Here is a 25,203-nt window from a genome sequence, read left to right on the forward strand (position 1 = left end):
ATAACCTGCGCAGGCTAACCCTGATCCACCAGGCCAATCCACTTTCTTTGCTGAATGTTCGTTTTAGACGTGTAGGCCGCGAACGTAAGGCTTACTTAATAAGAACTTGGATTTCAGACCACACTTCAGCAAGCTGAGTAGAGTTTGGGCTGCGCGTGTTGCAGTAAACTGATTTAACGCTATCTTTTGACCGACAGGCTCTACTGATATAACCTGTAGAGAACGTTCAGGATTGTAAATATTTTGAGAACATCTCAGATTTATCATTTTATATCTCTATCGTCTATAAATTAGTCACCTATAAGGCTTATCTATGACAGAGTAATAAGCGATGGTGTAAATAATAGATGCGTCACAATATACTGTGTGTAAAAGCTGCCCGCGGTAGCATGAGTCTCCTTTATGGATAGTGATGATAGAGTGTATTTTTCGTGGCCTACTTTTGACTACAAGAGCCTCTGTGTTATAATACGCTCGCGTCATACAAGCAATCCCTTGTACCTAGAGTTCTAGAAATTTAAGGGAATAAGAATCACGGGTTATCAAGACTCCTAGCGAAGATTGGTTACCGGAGACTGGCAACCGATCTTCGCTATGAGTGATTCTGGCAATGAGTAATAATATTCTACATGTGCATGGTTAGTCCCGAGGTTATTCCACTTAGTCGAGATTTCGTCGATCTGTCTTTTTGACGAATTTTATAGCTCATTTTAGGTCATTGTTTATATTTCGGATTAGTAACATATATATATGAAGCACTTCAATCGGTGCTTTACCTCGTTTCCTTTCAGGGTGGCGACTATACGTGCTATAGTTTAGACACCGATTAAGTCCACTAGAATAAAAGGATAATAGTCACTTAAAAAAGCTAATTGTATCTGAAAAGTAACTTGTTTGGTACTTACCTACCTTCGCTTTTCAGGAGGGCAATATCCCTCTGTTTTTGGCAGTAGAAGTAGGAAACCACGGTGTATGCCGAGATCTACTTGGAGTGTCGACAAAGGAACAGGTATATACGCTTTATCCTACATATCCAGGTATATATATCATACAAGTACAAATCAACCGCATCTGCACTTTTTGTTTCTGGTATTGATTTTTGTATATAACTTTTAGCACAAGTTCGTGCATATATGGAAAAACAGTATGTTCACTTTATCTATTTATATAGTTTATCTAGAGAGGGAGATCCCAAGACGTCTTGTTATTCTTTACGTCTTCATAGGTTCCGGAAGCCTAATGAATTTTCAGAACAACGCTAGTTGCAGTATTAACATCTTTTTGTTCTTCTGGCGATAGGTGACGTACGTCCATCCGACAACGGGCAACACAGCGTTGCATCTCGCTACGAAACGCAAGGACCTCGATATTATGCGATTCCTCGTTGAATGCAATTCTCCAATCAATCATCAAAACGTAAGTTAATCACTGCCAAAGTTATGAGCATATTTAATTACCTTCCGTGTACGCTGTATAGTAATATATATAGAACTAAGTGCTCTATATCATTGTGTTTTCTCTTGCCTGGGGGCTTGTTTCCCTTGCTATCAACATCCTTGATAGAAAAAATGAAAAACCATTGGAGAATACATTTGAGTCCTCATTACCACACCGCGAAAATTAGTTACACAGGCATATTCTTTGCCGATGTTTTTGTATACATATAGGTCTAATGAAACTTGGAAGAAAAAAGCCCGCCGACCTACCCTATCCGATTTTGGCTATCATCTCCTTAAGACTAAATAAATTTTCAAGTGGTCCAGTGTAGCGAGATCAGCGTAATGGATGTAGGCATATTAATTTTCAAATTTTCTCCAATATTAAACAAATGTTAATTATTTCGAAAATAGCGATTTATAGTAGTAAATTTGTTTGCATTACGGAAATTATGTACGTTTTTAAACGCTGCCCACTGGTAGTGAAATGTTTCTGACCGGTCAAGGATAATTAACACTCAATCCTAACCGATTTGCGACTGCTAACGCCAGATTGAAAAACCTAAAGCGTTATGCTAAGTTCGTAATCTGCCGAGGCGAAACTTGAAAGTTTGGCGTTGCAGCTCTCGAATATTTCCTACGGCCTAACCATTATATTAAGGAACAGTGTGCAATTAAAAATGTCCTATGCATCCCGACTACTGTGTCCTTTTACGTTCAAACTCGGCGCATTTACTTGTGCAGATTAGCATTGATCGACGCGCTCGATCGACTGTTGCTTTGTGACACTTGACAATTTGCAGAAAAATTTACGTCCAGATCTTATCCGCTATTGCTTTCAATATGCCTTGAAGAGGTTAAAGCAAAGCGATTAAAAGTGTATTTATTGACTCACCGCTAGTAATTCGTCACCATCAGCATTTGTCATAAGCCTATAATATAGCGTTCTTGGTTACCATATAGGTCGCTACAAGTCTAACAAATGAGTATTACGCGAAGAACCTAGCTAGTAGTGCGCCGGAAGGTGAAGGTGTATTTTAATTTCATTTAACTAAGGCTGTCTTCATGTGCGAATGTTTCAGTACGAAGGACAGACGCCTCTGCATCTGGCAGCGACGGCAGGAGATGAGCACGCTGTCAAATTATTCTACAACTATAATGCCGACCCTAACCTAATTGACAGGTGCATAGAAACAAATGTGCATTTTTTTTTTTCTAGAGTTGTAGCTAAAATCGTAACTATGACATGAATTGATTATGTTAAATGTGTTAATATTAGATATGTTATTAATAAAGGCTTCGTACACTAACAAAAAATGTTTGTGCTCAGCGAGGATCGAACCCCACTGCACATCGCCACACAACAGGGCAATGTCGCTGTTGTGGAACTTCTTATCGACAAATACAAGGCGTCGCTACACCATCGCACAAAGGTGAAGCACAATAGATGCAATTACACGCTTGTATACTGTTCCAGTGTTATTTTATAAATATGTTCATTATGTGCTCGATTATACTCGAATGCAGAAATCAAAATGAAGGTAAAGCTTACCATTATAACTATTTGGCCGCAGTCCATTTTAACCCTATACAGTAAAAGATACACTACACCTTAGACTACGATTCACCAGCAACTAACCCATGTGGCTACCTATAACGTTCACTAAAAAGAAGCAATTCCGCAAGCGGAAACGATGAAGAACTATATGTGGCTCAATGTAATTTTTAGTGAAAAAACAATGTCGAACAAAGTCGAGTGTAGAGGGACCCGGATGGAGAATCTCCACAAGGTAGATAGGGACAAGATGCTGCTCTGTAGTAGCATAAACTTCTGCTCTGTTCGATGACATCATTTCTAAAGCAAACATGCCGTTCTCCCTGGCCAATGCCGCCAGCGAGACGCAACGACTTGTCGAGGGAAACGCACAAACGACAAGACAACAAGTTTCTGTCACTCTGCTCGCAGTGTATGTAGAAGGCGAAAAGTATGGACTACAGACTATCATTACCAACTTCGTGACCCATAAACCTTGCAAGCGACGCTGCTCCATTTCTCCTTCTTGTGGATACGGGGGTCTTGGGTTAATACACGAAGGGGGCGAAAAGCGATAAAAAATAAGTAAGGCGTGTGGCTACAATAAAAGGGAAACCAGCCACAAAACGATAAAAGAATCAAATGAAACAGCCAAGAAGCAGACGACTTATACCTGCTAGCCTAATGTAGACCGGCCGGATAGGGTAGGCCTAACGTAGAACGGGCTGGGCTAAATGGTTACAGGGGTCGTTGAGCTTGTGCAAGTGAAGCCTAGATGGGAGGCAGCGTGATCGCAAACCGAGATAGATGTTGCCTCTATCTACAAAACGTAGCGCATTTTCTTTTTTTTTTTTATCGTTTTCCACCATCCTGCCTCGCCTGTTTGAAGGGAAACGGACGGGATCAGCTACAAGAAAATAGAACAGCCGCCTGTGGATCAGAATAGGAAGAAATGGGTTAATATCTATTACCCCTAGGGCACCGTAGTCCGCCAAACTTATTTTCATACTTCACCGTCTGCTCACGTCGGTTTTTTGTTATGTCCTTTTACATTCTTAAACGACTCACCTTCGTTTAGCCTTCTCGTATAGCTTTCGCTAGACGTTCCTCGCCTTTTCGGCCGTGTTCCAACAGCGGCGAATCAGCAGGCTTTTGCTTTTCATGCTGTAACAGCTAGGCAAGAAAGCCGTATAGAAGACAACTTGCTCGGCCCATATGGGCAAATGCTGTTTAAGCGAGACCCCGCGACCGCAGATTATAATAACTGACGGATGAAATATCAGCTAAATCTTTATTATTTTTTGTCGGTTTTAACCATCTACAAGAATGACTTATTCGAACATCATTGGCTTCTGGAAAATGCTTTGGGACGAAAACCTCTAGTTCTATTTTCAGCGTTTGCTCAGAGGCAATGTACGTTGTCCCTTTGGCAATTACACATCAAGATCTTCTGCCAGCTGACCGCGGAGAGTTGGAGGCTGAAACTACAACTCTCAGGGCACAGAGGCTGAAGGAGGTCGTTGTTGAAACTTACAGTTGTAACTGGGCATTTCCTGGTATCCTTACTAAGCTGTCCATGAAAGAACCCAAGAATAAGACCCTGCGGTTTCGGAGGTAGCTTCCATCGTTATACGATTTTAACATAAATTTGATGGTAATTGTGCATGTGCACGTTTACTTCATAATTTTAATACAGTTAGTGCTAAATTTATTCTTAAAAGATGTACAATAATCCGATCAGAGTAGGCACACATAAATACGTTTTAAGTAACTGATTTTTACTTAAACACACAAAAAGCTATCTATGGGGAACTAATCAATAACTCATAAATGGTCTTCACTCAATTACTGATACCTATAGGTTTCAACCCTTTTTTCGCTATGTAGATTTGGTGTACTGCTATTTTTCTCCTAGCGGACCTTGTCGAAACCACTTGAATATTTGCACGAGCCATTCTGCACGTATGCCAGTTTGACGCTAAGTAGATTCAGCGTGTTGGAAGATCTAAAAGTTAATGAAAGCCAGTGGGTGTTAAACAAGAAAAAAAGAGTCGAACGCAAATGGTAATATCTTGTCAAGTTCCTACGGCCTAAGTAGAGTTTACAGAAGGTGAATTAATGCCTCCGCAGGTTTGTATGAGCCAACAGAGTTTAGGTTCTAACTTACCGAGACGACTGTTCTTGCACGCATTCGAATGCTTAAATTTGGATTAGTCAGTAAATTTATAGATGTTATTAAGATAGATCGCGCGTTCGTTACTAAGTTAGACAGTTGATTTTTGAACTTATGAATATTGGGAGAAGGTTATCTAACAGGCGAACTCTCAATAATATTAGGACGGTTCAACGTTAATGCACATAGCAGCCGAAGCGGGCCGACCCGAGGCCGCACTCGTATTTATGAAGAAAGGAGTGCCACTTCACATGTCTAACAAGGTAAAAGTTATACATCTCCAAGTTCGCAACGAGCTTTGTGTAACAGTATAATAACACCACACATGAATAAAATGTACTATACTTTAGTCTTGGGCTTTGCATATACAATGGTCCCCAACCAACCTTCCTTCATTCATTCGGACCTGCGACTTAGTATGCAACAGAAGGCTAATACCGAAAAGAAATGAAAAAAATAGAGGAGGTTGCTATCTAAACGCCAGTAAAATAGATGTCGTAATAAAGCATAGCAACCGTACGTAGTACCACGTGCCGGCACAGTTTGCCGTACCTGGACAAGTCTTGCTCTTGATATGGGAATTAATTTTTAATTTTTTCGGATGGATCTACTATTTTTTGATTTTACTTAGTGTCTGGCTCAGTTAAGATGATCATTCATCCGAATCATTATCTGAGTAGCATTACGGTGTAAGTAGTACTTGGGGTTGAAGTAAACGCTTACGATAGGGGCAGATTGATTTAATAGAGACTAACTAACTGATCATCCGTTAGATCTGTTTTGGTAATAAGAATATATAAAAGTTATATACAACCCTGCGCATTCGCCAGATAAGCGCCTCAAGCTCTATTCATTGGCTCTTTAGATCACTTTAGTTTATATACCCTGTTATTGCTGTTCCTATCTGCAAAAAATAGCTACAGCGCATACAGGCTACAATAGCTAAATCTGGACACTTTCTTATGACTTACTTTTCAAGACTACATATATTGAAGACTATATATATTGACGAAGCTTTCGATATGTTGAAAGCATTTTTATCCAATGCAACCATCATCCGCCTCGATCATGGCTTGAATTCACGACCTAAACCGTTAATTAGTCACTTCTAAACTGTACCTTTCAAATCTGCCAATAACTTTTTATTTGTATCCAACACGCACCATGAGCTGGCCTGCCCGTTTCGATATCATCGTTAGACTCACGTTCTGTCGTCTATTAATGACGATAAAGCAGCGGTAGCCAATTTGAAAACACCCCTATACGCACCACACTATCGATGCGTTGTACATATTAGTACAGATAGAAGATGGGGCATCTAAATCCAAACTTTTTCTATTAAGTTTTTTTAAGACTGCATTTGAAAGCATTCCCTAAGGCTCATGTTTATTCAATATATTCCCATTCATTGTAAATACAACGAAAACCGCGAACGTCTTTTATCATTTCGCAAATGACTTTTGCAACAACTATGCGTAAGGTAATATTGGTAAGCTTAAACGTGGTAAAGTGTTGCTCAAACACGCTACGTACAAAACATTATAACGAAATAACCTGTAACATTATGACGGAATTATAGAGAAAAATATAACGCCTTAAGACGGCCACAAAGTTTAAGAAAGCGGGAAGGCGCAAAAGGTCCTCAAAACGTTTTTCACTCAAACTTACCTGAGCGACCCAATTGGCAGTTGGTGCATCACAAAACGCCTTTTAAGTCAATATGGCGAATTTTCAGGCCTATTAAATCTAAAACCCATTTAGAGTGTTCCCGTTTGATTGATACAAGTCTCCCTCGAGCGTGTAAACAGCCGCTTCGTTCAAGCTTTGAAAACGACGCACCGTTTTTCGCTATAGTAATTTTAGCGTTTTTCTTAGACCTTCTTTGGCGCGCTTTTTATTTATACTCATATTTGTGCCCGCTTTGACAGAGAGCCTACTAAAGTTTATCTGAAGTTAAACTTTCTACATCGTATCTACCGATGTGAATCACTTCGGTCAAGATGATTTTCGGAACTAAATAATCTCCGCGTAAGTCTTTAACGCTGAATTATCTAAAATGTATTGATGTTCCCACGTCATGTACGTGATTTACAGGCTGGTGCTAAAACGATCCACGTGGCAGCCCAAAAGGGCTTCGTAGAAGTAGTGAGGACACTCCTTCAAAGGGGGGAGCACGTAGATGTCAAAACAAACGTAAGTATTCTAATCTGTCTTAAAATTATGGAAATCGTTAGCGTTGCAATATAACCGTTATGGTCGATAGCTGATAATTGGTTGTGGTATCGCTTTCAAGATATTTGTGCTTGTGCCTATCTTTTTTCTCGGTCAGGTATGCCTGGGGATGATTAGTCACTAGGTTTTCCAATTTTTAAATAACGTCAACAAGTAGGAATAACTTCAAAACATCAATTGAAATTTATACAGTTTGTTTTATTGGTAACTGTCAGTACTTTTATTGATAAGGACGATATTTTTGTGCATTTTTTAGCCAGCATTCACGTTTAAAAACACCGTCGTATAACGATTATTTCTGAAGTCGTGCTGCTTTTGAAAGTATAGAGCACTTTTTTAAGTTTGCAGTGATTTTGGGAAATATCTATACCTGGAATATTTACTATTAGTAGTTGAACTCCATTGACCCCATCTATTACTGACAACGCAATGATGACATTTTCATTCGAACATAAAGTGAGCTTGAATTGAATTGAAATAAAAAACAAAAATGAACCTTCAATATTAAAAAGTTACCATGTAATTTTGAAAGTGTGCGTCGCACTAGATCGAGTCCCATGTCCATTGGTAAATTAGATTGATGGAATAGAAGAATGGTTCAGCAGCGATCATGGGATGGCCACAACAAACGTGTCGTGGCTTTTCCGGCAAGTATCGTCTATTGTCCCAGGTCTTCTTTCCTAAATTTACAGTGCCCGAAATGCAGTGCTGACAATTGGGAAATACAAAAAGAAAAAAAACATAATAACCACTCTGTACATACTATGTACATTTCCTATGCCCAGTTACTACGTGTTACCGAATGCAGTAGGTCGAAAGTTGGCTGCAGCAAACCAGACCAGACCAGACTGTAGATCTAGTCAGTAACTAAGTACGTACATATTTATTTACAATACGTATATGTCCTTTTTGTATAACTGTTTCAACCGCAGGATGGGCATACTGCTCTTCACATAGCAGTTACCCACGGACAAGCGCTAGTAGTTGAAACATTGCTAGGCTTTGGTGCCGCTGTTCAACTTAAAGCAGGAACGGTACGTTCAGTTACTTGAGTAACGATGGAACAAGCATAACCAGACACAAACTTCTTACTTATAATAACAACGTCTTTGAATAGAACAGAGTGTCTGGCATACGTTACATCAGTTCATGAAGTTATATCAGTTAACTAAATATCCGTGAGCTTCTTATATCACCGCTAAGATGACCGATTCGATTGCGTCCAGTAGAATGAAGAAACCCCGTTGCATATTGCGGCGAGAACGAAAGGTGGTGATCAAAGCGCGGAGCTACTTATCAAAAGTGGAGCAGCTGTCAACGCGAAGGACACGGTAAAGAGTTGCCACTTAATTTGCCTCTGGTTATTTGGACCGTTTTTAGGCCGAAATGAAAACGAACAGCATTTTTTATTCTACAATAATATTACTAGGCTATATATGCGCCATTTGATTGATGACTCGTTATCTCCCATGGTTCAAACTATTATCGCGCAATTTTATTGAAACGAAACTAAAAGAACGGGCCAGATTATGGTCTAATAGGACAAGATCCAAGCTGTGCGGCGGATGTCCTAAAATTTTTCCTAAGAATTCTGTCGATTTTCGCCGAGCAGCTAACTAACTAAGAACGTTTGCGGTGCGGCAGTGTCATGGCACACCCTTTTCGTTTATAAATGTGCCGTAGAGATGTGAAGCAGCCGTCTTACCAGGTAGCAGCGACTCGTAATACGTAGTCCCTTTCTGATCCCGCCAAACACAGCGTCAACCGCTTCGGCGTCAGTCTCAGTTTTTTTTGTTCTTCGATGCGCATTATTGTCAAATGCGTTAAAAATTTCTCGACTTCGCTGCGTCTCGCAGATAAAAACGGGGTCAAAAAAAAGACATCGGGCGCTTTTGTGACCAGCCGTCTTGAAGTAGTTGGTTTCAAACCGTCGAGTAGTGAATATTTCGTTTCTTAACGATGTCGCGGCCACTAGCCTGTAGGTATTGCTCAATTTTCGCAGTGATTTCATTAATTCTTTTCCACAGAAAAATTTACTAAAAACGATTTTGTGTTGCTTAGCTTCGAAAATGCTATTTTTTAATTTACCAAGTCAACTTTCTCATAATACCCTTAATGATGAAGTTCCGTTGTACATGCCATGCTGCTCCTATTTGCGGGGCGTTCTGACCTCATAAAACAAATAAGAAGTGTCCAAAGTGCCCCTTTTCCAGTCAACGTACTGTTCCTCGTTGTCTGAACTTAAGATAGTGATCCGAAAAGGGCGCTGCTATCGGTAGCCTTTACAGAACCTGTCCCAACTTTTACAGCATAGGACCACTAGAAGTAGAGTTAATAAACATTGATACATGAACATTTTATAACGTTATTAGTATATTTGTCAAGTCGTTATATGGATAAGAATATGTTTTAGCCATTATTAGCGTGATTCCTTATCGCTCTGTAAGTAATTAATTCCCAGATGTTCCTTGAATTCCAGAATGGCGAAATTCCTTTACATTTTGCCGCCCGTGAAGGACATTTGAGAACAGTTAGACTGCTCCTCGCCGACAAAGCTATTCCTGACTTGCTCAATATAGTACGTAAGATGACGTGCAACAAAATCGCATGGCACGAGCTTGACGTTCCTACTTTATCCTGCTTATGACCGACCATAAAAGACAGACATCTATAAGACAAACTGCATGTAATACGATAGTTAATAGATATTTGCTATGAACGCATCGTGTATTCTTTTCTTTTTCATTAAAAGTGGTGATACTGGGATAGGATAGAAGCGTCCGATTTGCGTTATTGTAAATCTGTTAAAGACTACCGTCAACCACTGCGAAAACATAGTAGTGAACTTAGTTAGGGTAGAATACCAGCGCCAAGTAGAACTTCGAGACCGAAGTTCGTTGCTCTTTGGTACATTCTGCCTTCATTTCCTGGAGCGACCAGTCGCACCAGGAAATGAAGGCAGAATGTACCGTGTATATCCCCGAAAAACTACTAGGTGAAACAATAAGTTGCAACACATTAGCTAGTATGTAACATGTAATACGGTGCTCGGCTTTGTCGTAATGTGGAAATGCGTCGCCTCTCAGTGAGGTTCTGTTACGGGATCGCACTATTCTTCCTTAGTGAATCTTGTATGTGATATTTTGGGGGTCATCATCTGAATCAAGAATTAGCAGCTAAGTGAACAGGACAGAAAGCTAATGGGCAAAGTGGAACCCAGCGAACCCATAGACCAAGGTGACGCTTACTTATAAGCCACTTATAAGAACGGAATTACCTGGCCTGCTCAGGTCACCACTTTTCGTCTCGTAGTCGTTTGTTTTCTTAAAGCTAAAAGCAAACGTTTATAATTAGCAGGTCTAGCTTAGCTTGCGAAGCCATTATTATTAACGTGATAACACAATGGTTAAGATGTGTATTTGCTAAAACACGTCATAATTTAAATTTGAATTCGGACGTAGACACATAAATCGTTTCTTGCTGGGAACCAGCCGTCTGATGGGATGATATGATAACCTTTTTCGATCTGTCCATGAACCAACCGCCCGACCGGATACTTGACGCGTTATGTTAGCGAGGCGAAAGTCCATTGCACGTGGCGGTGACAAATTGTCACTTCGAAGTAGCGCAAGCTCTCCTGGATCACTGGGATCGCGTTATGTGTGGGCCCGATGCCGAAGAAGAGGAAAAGTCTAAACTTGCCAATCAACGAAACAACGTAACCTTCTAACGAACCGTAGCATAGACCATATGTGTATATATACATACATATATATATAGATTTCCATGTATGCGGAATTCTCCAGATGGTCGCTGATCTTTGTCTTGTATCTGGCTTTGACGTTAGCCGGGGCTTTTTACCGGGGGAGTGTTTTTGTACTCTATTGCAGAACGGTGAAAATTCGTTACATTACGCTGCAACAATAACGGAGAGGCAAAAACACTATCCGACAGAAGATCGTGACATGATGCGGCTTCTGTTAGCGCATGGAGGAGATGTTGGCGCTGAAACTAAAACTGTAGGTCTTTATGCTGAACCCCTGTCAATCGGCATACGCTAAGTATCTAAAGGAGCCAAAAAGAAATCTTAATTAGAAGATAGCAGTTCGGGCATATATCATCTGTGTTGAATAAAGGACGAACATCATCCATCAAGTGGCTAAAAGTTGAAGGTTTTTCCCCCACACAAAAGTCACACGACATTACGGTGTTCATTACCTTAGTACATGTGGACGGATCTATTCGTTCCGTTGATATACTACTAACCCATGTTGGCATGCAGGAAATGGAAACACCCATTCACCATTGCGCTCGTACGGGAAACGTGGTGGTACTTCAAGAAATTCTTAGTCGATTAACGCCTGCAGCGATTCAGCTCTGCTGCAACCAGCAGTCTCGGGTGAGTAGTCTTCGCCATGTCGCAACCGCTGATTTGAGCACCAAATTAATAACATTATTGAGATATTTAGCCGGTACCTGCTATGATTTCTAAGGCGAAGTATAGTCGTATATACCTGCTGTAAAAGTTATCTTTGTTGAGGTTAATTTCTTTTTATAAAAAGTTCGTTTGTAAATCACAACGATCGGGTCTCATAACTGCGTTGAAACCGTCCCTCCCCTTTGTATCTGCTAGTTCTGGGCTGCTGCTTATTTCAGAAGCACTTCAACTCAAATACTAGCCATTAGTGTGTTGTTTATAAAGTCCCCCCATGGGAGCAACTATGTGGACCGAGAAGCAAATGCTATATAATATAATACAAACCGATGCTATTATTGTACCACACTCCCTTCTGCCGCATATTAATGAATCTCCTAGTTCTATCCAGTAGTACCGCACAAACCTTCCTAGCGTATTGTAAATTCTCATGGAGTGTTACATACAATTCGGTCAACGTAAACCTAAATGTGTGTCGCTCAAATCTGTGCACGTAAAAGCCGCGTCATCAGTAATGACTCACCCTGACGCGTCAGCTGACATTCAAACGTTAGTACATCGCATGCATTATCTTCTTTAGCTTATTACATGTAGCTTGTATACGTAAACATCATCGTCATGCGCGAAGAAGAAACAATGGTTCACGTTAATCGGCAAGGGCTGGCTTTCGTCCTTTCCAAGCCAGCTAAATATGAACAGCGATGACGGCAACGGGCAATACTATTACTGATTGTTTTAATATATTTGAATATCAGAGTTGGTTTTCTACTCTACAAATACTGTCGAACTGAAAAAAAGATTATCGAAAACGATCTATGCGACGTCTGCAACAGCTTGCTTCACGACGATTAGGTCGAGGATTTATGTTTACGCCCTTCTTCTAATCTATTTTAGAATGGTTGGGCACCGCTATTGTATGCGTGCGATGCCGGCCATCCCGAGTTGGCGCGTTTGCTCATCCAAAACGGCGCCAGGGTAGACATGTTTGACGAGAAAGGCCACGCTGCCCTTCATCTGGCGGCAGAGAAAGGCCACGAGGACATCGTCGACATTCTGCTCGAGGCCAAGGCGTTCGTCAACGCCCGCTCACAGAAGGGTGTAACACCGATGCACATGGCATCAGAGAATGGCTACGCCGACATCGTGCGGAAACTGCAGGCCTCTGGCGCGCTTATAGATGCCCTCAGTCTGGTATGTCAGATACGACTGAATAAATGCATCAAAAGGAACTAAATGATAGCATACTAAACGCATCCTACTGAAAACCTTCGTAATATTATTCCTAAAAAAAACTGACATACTGATAACAATATTCGAAAATGTCCTTATGACTGTGCAAGCTGAATCGTTTAAATATGCTTGTTTTGATGGTAGCAGAGTGTTACGCACGATGACATGTGCAATGGAGAATGGAAAATAGTCTCATTAACAAGCAGTTTCTTTTTCTACGACATGGACCGCAGAGCAAGAAGACTCCGTTGCATTTGGCGGCGAGTAAAGGCCAGTTGGACGTAACTGCACTGCTCGTCGACCTAGGCTCCGACATGTATGCATTGGATAGCCAAGGCCAGACCCCCATGATGCTCGCTATCGAAAACGACCATTCGGAGATCGTGAAGCTCTTCCTGAGAAGGAAGCCAGATCTGGCCACTATGTCAAATGCGAAAGGATTCACGTGTGCTCACATAGCTGCAATGAAGGGCTCTACGTCCGTAATTAAAGAGCTTATGAAGTTCAACAAATCCATTGGTTTGTATCTCCTCGAATAACAGCGAAGTGTCGTTCTCCAAAAATGAGCGGATAAATCACGGAATTGTGTGATATATAATGCCCATTCTAAATCTAACGGGCCGCTTACCTAACTATGGCCGATCAAATCAGCAAACAATGCCCCAAAAATATAGTGATTAAATTTAGGGCTCAAAGTCATCTGGGTAAAGCAGTTCTCATCAAGTTTAGATCAACTTCGATCAATATGGCGTGACAACGATCAATGTTGCTGCTATTTATGCTGAAAACAGCGATTTCGTGCTTAAGAGCTTTCCTCCTTTTGCCAAATGAGTCTTTTTATATAAAGCAACAATTAACCACCTTAATATTGGCGTTTTTGATCACGTTACGATGATGACGATGACAATGGGGATGCGTGCGTATATCACGACCCAGTGACGAGTGCCAAGAACAAGACGACAGACTCTACACCCCTTCACCTTGCGGCAGCTGGTGGTTACACCAAAGTAGTGAAGATGTGTCTTGAGGCCGGAGCGAATCCCATGGAGGAAAATTCTGATGGAGACACCCCACTTCATCTGGCAGCTAAAAACGGTCACGTCACTGTGGCGCGCGTGCTTGCCCGGGAGGTGCCGTGGACTACGACATCGAAAAAGACCGGCCTCACGGCCCTCCATGTGGCGGCCAACAACGGACAGATGGACTTTGTTAGGGAAATGTTGACCGAGGTAAGACGTTTTAATAAGAAGCCTCTTCACCACTCGTACGCTCCGGTATAATCCCATACTGATTATAAAATATTTTTTCATATCGCCCTAAGTCATTTTGATTATTTTGATTGTGTTTGTTGGAACTTAACTGATACAGGTTCAAGCTGCGATCGCCTCCCAGCCGCTTCCGGACGGGGGAGGCGATTACGGCATGACGGCTCTCCATTTAGCTGCAGCGGCGGGCCATGAAGGCGTGGTCCGCATGCTGCTCAACAGTACCGGAATCAACGTCGACGCCGCCACCGTCAACGAAGGTTTGATCCTTGCATTAGATAATTCCCAACATTAATACTGAATAACTTACTAACTGTCAAGTTCCGTGGGCAGTTTGCTTGCACGCTTCCTAAAAATCAAGTATTAAAGAAAGCATTGATGCTAACTTGTTTGGATTCCGACTGAGGTATTCTGCCATGATGATCATTTCTCCGTTCTTCTGTGCGCATTTCGACTAAGTGTCAAAGGTGTTTTATTGGGAATGCATCTGAAATGGCAAATTGTTACCAAGTTATTGTAAAGGAGTTATAGATAGCTCTGCTTTGGCTCATCTTACTTTTAGTGGATTAATTAATCGCATGCCTTAAGGTTCTTTTTTTCTTATTAACCATATTAACAAATCATGGCAAACAACTAGCTTTTTTTTTTTTTTTTTTTTATCTATAGGCATGTATCCTCTGCACTTCGCTGCCCAAGGGGGACATCTGGCGGTTGCTTCGTTGATCCTAAGTCGCGCAGAACAGCAATTGTCGTGTGTCGACAAAATGGGGAGAACCCCGCTACACGTCGCCGCGGCGGCCGGCAAACGTGAGATGGTCGGCCTCCTACACTCCCAAGGTAGTCTCAAATGAACGTAACTTTCGCAGAAACAATTGCGTTGTGATTTATAATTCCACGCTTGTCATTACTTTTCCACAGATATTTAGCATTGCGATTGATGAATTCTAACAGGTGCCGAAATCAATGCAGCGGACAACATGGGATGGACGGCTCTGCACTATTCATCAAAAAACGGGTTTCTGCCTGTTGTCAAGATCCTCGTTGAGAACGGCGCTACCGCTAAGGTATTTAATGCCGCCAGAGTAATCCGCTAGAGTGCGAACTCATGATGCATACGCAAGAAGCTTTTTATATTTTCTTCTATATTTATTAATACCATGTGTATTCGTTTGCAAATTTTTATATTGACAGGTTCCAACAAAAGATGGCAAAGTGCCATTATGCTTAGCAGCGGCTGAGGGTCACTATGATATCATCTCTTACTTGCTCAAGAAAGACCACGATACGTCCGACCTCATGGAAGACAAGCATGTAAGAATACCTATTTTCCGTTCAATCAAAAAGTAAATAAAATAGTATAAATATTCCAATAATGATTCAGGCAGGTTCAGCCTTAATTACACGTAAAAAGGAAGGATTCATCAGTTATGTTTTAGCAAAACTGAAATCTTTGTGAGTGCTTTGGATTATCGTTTGATCCCCAAGTATGGTGCTCCACTAAGCTACAATCAAGAACAAAATGAGGCAAAATTATAAAATTTAGCTCAAAAAGTAACAGATGCTAACGCTTTTTACCTATATGCTAGTATTTCGGTTGTCTTGGTTTCAGTTTCTCATCGATTTGATGGTGTCAGCGAAGGTTCACCAGAACAAGCCGATCATCGACTTCATTCTAGCGTCACCGGCGCCGATTGACACGGCAGTGAAGATAGCCCGCTCGTACGAGTTGCTCTCGCTCAAGGAGAAAGAGCGCGCAATGGAGCTCGAAGAGATGTCGAAGTTCTGCGACAATCTGGCCAATGAGCTCCTGTCTATTGCTGCGTCGAACAATAACACCGCCGCGCTCCTCAGGGCCATCGACAACCGTAACACGCCGTTCCTTGATGTATTGATCGAGCTGCAGCGCAAATCCGTAGTCGCGCACCCTGCCGTGCAGAAGTACCTGACTGAGTTATGGATGGGTTCCCATCAATGGTCCAGTAAAAAGGTCCTGGGGCTATTCCTCGGGTTTTTCCTATGTCCTCCGTTTTGGATAGGCACCTCACTATTCTGCGGCCACAAAATTGCAAACGTACCTATCGTCAAGTTCATGTCGTACCTGGTTTCCCACATGTTTTTTGTCATGGTTCTTTCCATTACGATCATCAACCCATGGAATCCGCTGTATCTCTCAATGAACCTTATCCCGCACTGGAACGAGTGGCTGCTTCTGATCTGGCTGCTCGGCATGTTCATAGCGGAATGCACAAACCCCTCAGATCGCGAAGGTCTCGGCTACATCAAGACCGTAGTCCTCTTCGTTTCAGCGTTCGCTATCATGGTTCACCTGGTAGCATTTTTGTTTAAAGATGATAATCCGCGGCTCATCTGTCTCTATGTGAGAAATCAGCTATTTGCCGTAGCACTTCTACTCGGTTTTTTGGAATTCCTCAACTTCTTGACCTTCCATCATCTATTTGGACCATGGGCTGTCATCATTCGAGATCTGATCAAAGACCTGATGAGGTTTCTTGCCATCCTGCTCATCTTTCTGGTCGGCTTCTCATTAAATATGTGCGCCGTTTATCAGCCCGTCTTCAAACCTGATCAGGGTGGAGGCAACGTGACATTACCTGTTCTAGGCGCCGAATTCCAGTCTCCGTTAAACACGTTCGAGATGCTATTTTTTTCCTTGTTCGGTCTCGTCGAGCCGGACTACATGCCTCCACTCCATCTTTCACCGGCCTTTTCTAAAATCATCGTTAAAGTAGTCTTCGGAGTGTACATGATGGTAACTGTAGTTGTGCTCATCAATCTCCTGATCGCTATGATGTCTGATACATATCAACGTATTCAGGCACAATCGGATACCGAATGGAAATTCGGGCGAGCCAAACTGATCCGTAATATGAAGAAAGCATCACCATCTCCTTCACCTACAAACGTGCTTACCTTTCTTCCCGAACTGATCATGGAGCACTGCAACGGGAACAAACGATCGAAAGGAGGCTTGCTAGGCATGGGCAGTCTAGCACAGATGAACAAAGACACCAATATGGGCTCGACATTAAGCACGGGTAGTCGAGCTAGCTCTGGCCGACAAATGCGAAGAGTAGTTCCTTTAGGTTAGCCCCTCTAAGCCATGTTAGAAACTAGCGTACTAATTTGCTTTCTATGTGTTTATCAAGCTAATATATATCTGCGGGCTACTTTAAAGATAAATGGTAATCATTGACCAAGCGATAAGTAATTGAGGCATACAGTAAAACTTACCTGCCATCCGATTCTCGACCCTTCGTGCTGGCATTTACATTTCTTTTATTTATTTTTACAGAGGAAATGGTGTACGGCATGAACAAACTAAGTAACGTAGTAGATTGGCCGGCGATATCGTCAAAATATCTGGATGTCCGTCGTGCCTCTCTATCTGTGGTGGAGTCCCTTCAACACTCCATGCCACAACGGCAATGAGTTGGTCCCTCTTACGACGAAGACCTTTGCTGCTACAGCCACTACGTAAGTAGGGTTAAGGTAACCTTCAAAGCACAATTTGAACGGACATCGTTCGGCACCGTCGCAGTCGTCGACTACGACGGTTCCCTGAAACCATCATCAAAAAGAGCAAACAAGCAACATGCACCCTCAACTAGAGGAGAAGACATCGGGGAGCTAAATTGAGCAAGACACTGTTAGAAAAGCAGACTTATTGTTAAGACACACATCGGTTGAACTCCAAATAGGTGACCTTCGAGCCATCACAAGCGAACTGTTTGTGATAAACGTATCCAAGCAAGAGGAGAACCAATCTAGAAGAAGAACATTTTATCACCACCACTACTATTACTACATGCGATACTCAAGAACGCATTGAATAAAGCTCTACGTAGATACATTTCGGAACTTGCTATCAGAATACGCATAATGCCTACTACTAGCCTCGATTATCCCGATGCGTATATCAGTAGACTAATTTCATGGTATAAAAGAGATGCCGACATCATTCGTGAACGCCACAGTCACAACTGAATACATTAAAAACCCGTGACATAAGCGTGGTAGACGAAGATGTTGAAATCGTCTTCGAAGTCTGTATTCTAACTGTGTCATACTACAACATTACGAGACTTTTAGGCAGAAACCTAAATCAAACCGAGAGCAGCACTAATATTATTAGTTGACTACGTGTTTCTTAGGGAAGCATAAGACCCGAACTACCCATTAGACCGTATCCTAAGCTAACCATCCTCTCTGGCTAAGAAATGAATGTCAGAGAAGCCACGTAAAAATCAGTTGACGCGAAGCAAATCAATAACATGTTTGCTTTTAACATTTCTGAAGTTTATGAAGGCGTGAGATATGAGGATTCGAAGTGCTGGAGCAATCTCACGCAAATTCCCTCACGACGTCCAATTTCACGAAGAAACTATTGAAACAGTGACAACAAACAAACAAACCATGTTAGGATTCCCTTACCCTTTAAGCCTGTAATGTAAATACTATGCTCTAAACTCGTTTTAGCATCTTTTATACAAAACTTCTTCAACACCTTAGAGAACTTAATGGCGAGATCACAAGTCTAATTAGCACCAGGATAAGCTTGATGCACCACGTGTTTTCTGGCGGACAACCCGTTTCGAACGACAAAGCCTTCGTTCTGACATGACCTCAGGTGACCGGTTTATTGGACTTCGCAATTCTATCACTCCTAATGTGTCTAATAGACTTTTAAGGACCACGTTTGCAATTGCTCTAACTAGAAACCGACATTTCCCTGGTCGGCAATAAATCGTACGCTAAACACCCAATCATAGCTGCCAGACATACTCATCTAAACCAGTGGTCTAAATCACGTCTAAAAACGTGTTTTATAAAATATTCCTACTATCAATCAAAATTCAAGTCGGTACGTCTGTTACCGTTAAAAACTAGGTGATACCCCCCAAAAAATAAAATAAAGCCAATATTAGTCTAGTCGATCTTGTCCAGACGTTCCACAAACAACGTGACCAAATAGGTATAGCAAACTGTTCATACATACTGTTTTTAGCAATAAGTGCCTGTTTAGATTAGAATCAGGGTGACATCGGGCGACAAAAGTGCTATTAAAAATTACGTTTGAACGCCTTCGAAAGCGTCTATATGAATAATGCTAACGCCTTAACGGAACCAACGATGCATTTTGAACGCTGCATCCGATAAGCTACCGAGTCCAATGGTGTACCATAGTGTAAACTAGACAATGAACATATTTATACGCCAAATTGACTGTTGATTTGACCGTTAGTGTTTTTTGGAAATTAGAATATTTGAGTATAGGTGTCCGTTATAAGGAAAATCTATAAGTAACATTTTATATTCTTATATATATGTAAGCGGGTCTGGAGGAGGCGTTTGCTCTATGCGCGATACGTCCGACGCCCTCCAGTGCCAATACTATTGTAATAGGCTTTCCACTCTCGGTACGGTGCATTACATTAGATGCTTTGTTAGGAAACAGAATTATTAGTCAAATACATCATTTCTAAATCTCCAAAAAAAAAGGCGCAGTCCCATGCCCTCTAACCCAGCAGCAATCATGTAGAGGACAATACGTCAAATGAACTAGGGTTCAGTATAGTAGGGTGCAAAGCAGACCCTCGTTCATTGCGTATAGAAAAATCGTGACAAGCTTAGATATTTTTGCCCAGAATATAGAGTCAAAAAACGATAAACCGGTATGAGTGTTACCCGTTAGCAACAAATATATGGGTAAGTGGACAAACATTAAACAATGTAGCACGAGACAAACATCATATGTCACTAGACAATGATTTTTCCATCAACTATCATTATCATTACCGTAATTGTTGTTATAACTATTGCTATCCTTATTACAATTGGCGGGCCTAAAGGTTCAGAGTCGCCTTTCGGCTGACATTTATATTAAAATGGCACAAATGTCCCCGGATTATTGAACTAATACTGCTTCACAAGTACTATCGCTTAAGGCAAGAAACGTAGCGCAAAAACCTACGAACGTAAGCGTACATATACTATTGCTAAATGAATTCAAATTATTCCCAATGCCAAGTTGTAGAGAACGAAAAAATACGAAACGTAGTCAATATTCTACGACTGTATCTCATATGTTATCGAAGTTCGGATACTACGGAGAAATACTAAGCTTTTTTAGTCATCCAAAGTTTCCATAGTTTTCAACGTGAGAAAAATAGCAGCCTTTGTAGAGATGATTGACTTTGCTTTCAAAATGTGCGGATTCCTGCGAAATCTTCACCTTCACTATCCTCGACGTATATGCTGACGCCGATTCCTAATCAAAGCGAAAACACAGTCCCTATCGGGGTCTTTTTCTGTTTTCAAGATAAATAGAGCTATATACAAAAAAAAACAGTTACTCTAGAATACGTACCTTGTATTTATATCTATACGAAAACAGAAGACCGACCACCGATGAAGTCGTTATCGAGCAAATTGATTTGTGTTGATTAAACCGGACGACTCAGGGGAGCCGTTCACGATCTACGATATTCTTTCCCACTAGATATATGCGCTCGTTGACATCGTTTGTCTATCGATGAATGGATCGACGGAAGGAAGGAAAGAGGAGAATGATGTATAAAACTTGATCGTTGAGATTAATAACCAGCAAACGTTTATCTTCCACGCCATGTCAGTGGAAATACTACCGCACGACAGATATGCGGAGAAGATTAATGGCAGAACACGGGGCACTGACTATAGAACAGTTTCTCTACGCAGCTTCGCTGTTGCTACTGCATCAACTTATATGCTTTATTTTATATTGCTTAAACACTCGTTCAAACTTTCACACGTGCATTTTGATTGGGTGCGACAATGTCACGTAATAATATTTGAAAATTCGGTCATCAGAATAAGACATGGCTGACACAGTCGGTCCAAATATTGCAGCCGTCCAGAACGTCTTCAATTCAAATTCAATGTCAGAGTGCCTAAACCTAGTTCTGCCTATATTGGTAGATATATTTTACCTGTATCTTTGTTAAGCTAGCTATGATTCATGCCACGCCCTGTCGTCATTCGTTACAAAAGGGTACGTAGAAAAATGATTTTTGTCAGCGGTCGACTGACCACTAATACGCTCGGTAGTGAGCTCATCGCAACGTTGAGAAGAACTGAATCTGCGGTGCTGACCGGACGCCTTTTGGCAACTCGAGCAGTTAGTAAACACTTGGACAGTTTAAAAAATAAGAGTCATTGTTATCAATTTTCGTGATAAGCAATAATAATGGCAATAGGCGTCGACCTATTGCATTGCAGTCGATATGACGGATAGAAAGAAGTGGCAAACAATGCTCTGCCTATCATTACAGCTTCATGTAGCAGACGGCAAAGTTTGGACCCAGACGGTGGTTAATCTAACTAACTTAAGCAAACTTTGCTTACGTTCCTACGCCCGCTTCCACTGATACGCGTAGTTCCTGATCTCTTTTTAGCCAGGCATGTCGCTCTAGGGACTGCAACGCGTCTCCTTAGCAGAAAACCATTCTCAACAAGAAACCCGACAATTGTCGAAGCCTTAACCGCACGCTCACCGCAAGGTGATACTGTGGACGCAAACGTCAACCCGTAGCGGTTAACAACGGGGTACTTGATAACTGGTACATGTAGTCTTGGGATTTCCTATTTACCTACTGTCTCTTTTGTTGCGTTATAACAGGTGCAGGATTTTGCTGCAGGTCATACAATTAGTTCTTCTCTCGCAGATCTAAACTATCGTGATTATCACTTCCACCTGCTATGAGCAGTAAAAGTCGAAAGAGCCTTGTTGTTCGTTCCCATGAGTGAACGGATATTTTTCATCTATCTTCAGTCTTCAATAATTGAGACAGAAGTACGGGGAAGTCAAATATACAACCAGTCTTTCATACATGCAAATTACATCTGATTAGTCACAACTACTTATATACTAATGCAAGCCAATCCATGTCGCGGGTTTAATTGCTTAAGTCTTCAATACATATACAACAAAGATATATTAATACCTCCGAATGCGCCGAAGCTTACGGTCTAGGGATAAATAGACACACCTCAATAGTGTATGAAAGCACATAAGATGTGCGAAGTATAGCAATGAAACTGACATAGGTAAAGGCTATAATTAACTAGTATAATATATTTGAAATTTACCGTATCTAGAAGAGTGCGGTATTATTCTAAATAAACGAATAAAAAAAAAATCACTGATTAAATGTTTTTCATTTCTTTCTTGAAAGAATTCTTTCAAATGAATCACATGCTGCGAAAATTGTACCGGTTACCCACAGTAAGTGGGGGTCTTCAGTAAGCCCAATTGGGCCAGCTACTACCTTTGAGTGTGAATATTAAAAATTCAGTGCTGCCACAAATGTTTAGCAAAGCTTAAGTTAAGCCTGTTACTTCATAAGCCAGTACACTCTCTCAGTCGAAGTTTTCGTCTAATATGAAACACCCCGGGCTGAAAAATTCTACGTAGCGGTAAAGGCTCCTGAAAACACTTACTTGGAGCGTAATCGTGGCCGCTGGTAACCGTTGAAATTATTTTTATTTAGGCTGCTGTAATATTGCCTTTGACATGGCTGGCTACCTTAGCCAATTCAATAGTTAATATCATCACATAGAGTTCTCTCCACCACAAAAAGAATATTTTTTTTTGTGGCATCGAAGTCCTACGCTGACACGTTTGAGCCCACGTAGAATATATAAGCGCACTTTAAGTTTGTGCTCTTTGTATATCGAATCACCTCCCTGTAGGTCGATCTGAACCGTGAGATATTATTACGGTTGGTGACCAAGCAAAGAGTTTAAGACATAATTGGGTCTCGTCCAGTACCCTGCTGAAGCTTGCGAAGGGCAGACTAGCACTGCGAAACACTAAACAAGTTATGTTTCTCGCCATTAATCGTTGGCTAGCCGGTTTCTTGGCTATATTGGATAGGATTTTCCCCCAATAGGCGTACGACACGGCATGACAAGAATATGCCATAGCAACTATTCGTCAACGCTGATAGTTGAACCAGCGTTATTCATAGGTAACATGGCAACGCACTCAAATGCATATCAGCGGCCCAGACCATCCTGTCCCATCATTGAGATTAAAAACTGTTATCTACATCATGCCTGCTCGCGTTTCGTAATTTTCAACTTACCACTCATTATTTCGTATATCATCTTATTGATGAAACCTAGCCGATGTAGGATCTTATATTTCTACACATTTTACAATTTTTCGTCTATCCTTTCATCTAGCATCATTCCTACCGTCACTTCAGATAAGGGTGAGTATTACGATGGTGAGTTGCCACTCCCCTCAGCATGTGCTGTTCTATTCGAGGCGCTCAAGTCGTACTGCTGGCTCATCTGTGAACCACCGAATCCGGCACAACGACGCTATTTGTTTTCTTTTTTTCCAGAGTCAAACCACTTCTGCTTTATTATTGAGCACAGCGTATAGACTCGTTAAAAAAATGTCTAACCGTTTACAAAGCGTTATTTTCACAAACTCTCATTTGACTCTATGTATGAAGTTCATGTTAAACCTAACGCAAGGCCTATATTGTCTTTAAGCAGGCCTCCACTGGCAGTCGAACCTCAAGTTCGCATGTATCCTTTTCCCATTCGTTTAGCTGGTCAAAACTACGTTTATTTTGTTAGCGCTTATGCTCAACTCATTTCCTTGACCTCATGTTTAGATGAAATTTCCGTGTATGCTCGTAATTCGTCTATCCATACGTGTGTACGCATTACATTGACGCACAATTTGCCATATTTGTTTATTGATCCTCTTTTATAGTTTTGTTTATTAATGCTCTACTGTTATACATTTAAGTGGAAAACTTGTTTCTTAATTGCTATCCAGATTCCTCCAATTCGGGTCTTGATGTGGGCATTCCATTTCAAATGTGACAAATTGGACACTTCAGTAAAAAAAAAACTATGCTCAAGTGAAAAGACCATGACAATATAAAGCAATTGAAAACTGACTCATAAACAAAAAAGCGGACGGAAAACCATTACTGGAACATATCTAAAACCGAGGCAATGAAATGCCGGAGACAAGAACAGGTTGTCAAGAAACTTTTCGGTAGAGCCATTTCTTAATCCATGACGATAAGGGAATCATCGTTGAAGGACCACATCGAAGAAAAAACCCGAACAACAAGGCTACAGCGGTACTGAATGAAAAACCACCGCATCGAAGAAAGAACCCGAAAAGCAAGATTGTCGCGGCAATAACGGCAGTTGTAGTAGACATGTTTCAAATTCAACTCAAGTCACGTATATAGCTTTCAAGTTACATTATATAGCTTTCAAGTTACATGTAGCTACGTAAATAGCTTTCAAGTTACATGTAGCTATGTAAATCAAGTGGAGCTTTCAAGCTTGCAAGTTACATGTAGCTACATAAGTCAAGTGGAGCTTTCAAGTTTGCTACATATAGCATAAACTTAGGGCTAGCAAACCCTTTAAGTTACATATCCCCATACATATACACACACACATAATAAACGAATTTACACATAATAAACATAATAAACGAATGTAATAAGACACACACACATAATAAACGAATTTACACATAATAAACGACATAATAAACGAATACACACATAATAAACGAATTTACACATAATAAACGAATGTAATAAGTTACATATCCTCATACGAATTTACACATAATAAACGAATGTAATACGTTATTACATATCCTCATACATACAACATACCAATATAGAATTTCGAATCGATAGAATTTCGAATCGAATGTAATATACCAATAATTCTTTCATTATTTTACGCTAATACACCAAATATCTCAAACGCCAGTATCTCCGCGACCGCGGTATATCACTTTAATTTGTCCTTTTGTAGTATTAGTCTCCTGCTGTGATCACATCATT

The 25,203-nt window shown here is 41.0% G+C and overlaps 1 protein-coding gene across 1 annotated transcript in view; it reads left to right on the forward strand.

The window, feature by feature from the left end:
- The window catches only part of nompC (no mechanoreceptor potential C), a 93,036-nt gene extending 70,521 nt beyond the window's left edge, over window positions 1-22,515 (forward strand). The window contains exons 8-28 of the mRNA XM_022832134.2: window positions 923-1,009; window positions 1,300-1,416; window positions 2,519-2,619; window positions 2,767-2,869; window positions 5,308-5,406; window positions 7,238-7,336; window positions 8,308-8,409; window positions 8,605-8,706; window positions 9,855-9,953; window positions 10,950-11,093; window positions 11,266-11,394; window positions 11,658-11,774; window positions 12,705-13,001; window positions 13,274-13,559; window positions 13,977-14,269; window positions 14,409-14,565; window positions 14,972-15,142; window positions 15,257-15,369; window positions 15,497-15,616; window positions 15,915-17,409; window positions 17,619-22,515. Coding sequence (XP_022687869.2) covers window positions 923-1,009; window positions 1,300-1,416; window positions 2,519-2,619; window positions 2,767-2,869; window positions 5,308-5,406; window positions 7,238-7,336; window positions 8,308-8,409; window positions 8,605-8,706; window positions 9,855-9,953; window positions 10,950-11,093; window positions 11,266-11,394; window positions 11,658-11,774; window positions 12,705-13,001; window positions 13,274-13,559; window positions 13,977-14,269; window positions 14,409-14,565; window positions 14,972-15,142; window positions 15,257-15,369; window positions 15,497-15,616; window positions 15,915-17,409; window positions 17,619-17,755 — 4,368 coding nt within the window. The 3' untranslated portion in view covers window positions 17,756-22,515. The remainder of the gene's footprint in view (window positions 1-922; window positions 1,010-1,299; window positions 1,417-2,518; window positions 2,620-2,766; window positions 2,870-5,307; window positions 5,407-7,237; window positions 7,337-8,307; window positions 8,410-8,604; window positions 8,707-9,854; window positions 9,954-10,949; window positions 11,094-11,265; window positions 11,395-11,657; window positions 11,775-12,704; window positions 13,002-13,273; window positions 13,560-13,976; window positions 14,270-14,408; window positions 14,566-14,971; window positions 15,143-15,256; window positions 15,370-15,496; window positions 15,617-15,914; window positions 17,410-17,618) is intronic.
- Window positions 22,516-25,203: the final 2,688 nt, after the last annotated feature.

The sequence above is a fragment of the Varroa jacobsoni genome, unplaced genomic scaffold (genome assembly GCF_002532875.2).
Source record: "Varroa jacobsoni isolate VJ856 unplaced genomic scaffold, vjacob_1.0 scaffold_38, whole genome shotgun sequence".
Classification (NCBI taxonomy): domain Eukaryota; kingdom Metazoa; phylum Arthropoda; class Arachnida; order Mesostigmata; family Varroidae; genus Varroa; species Varroa jacobsoni.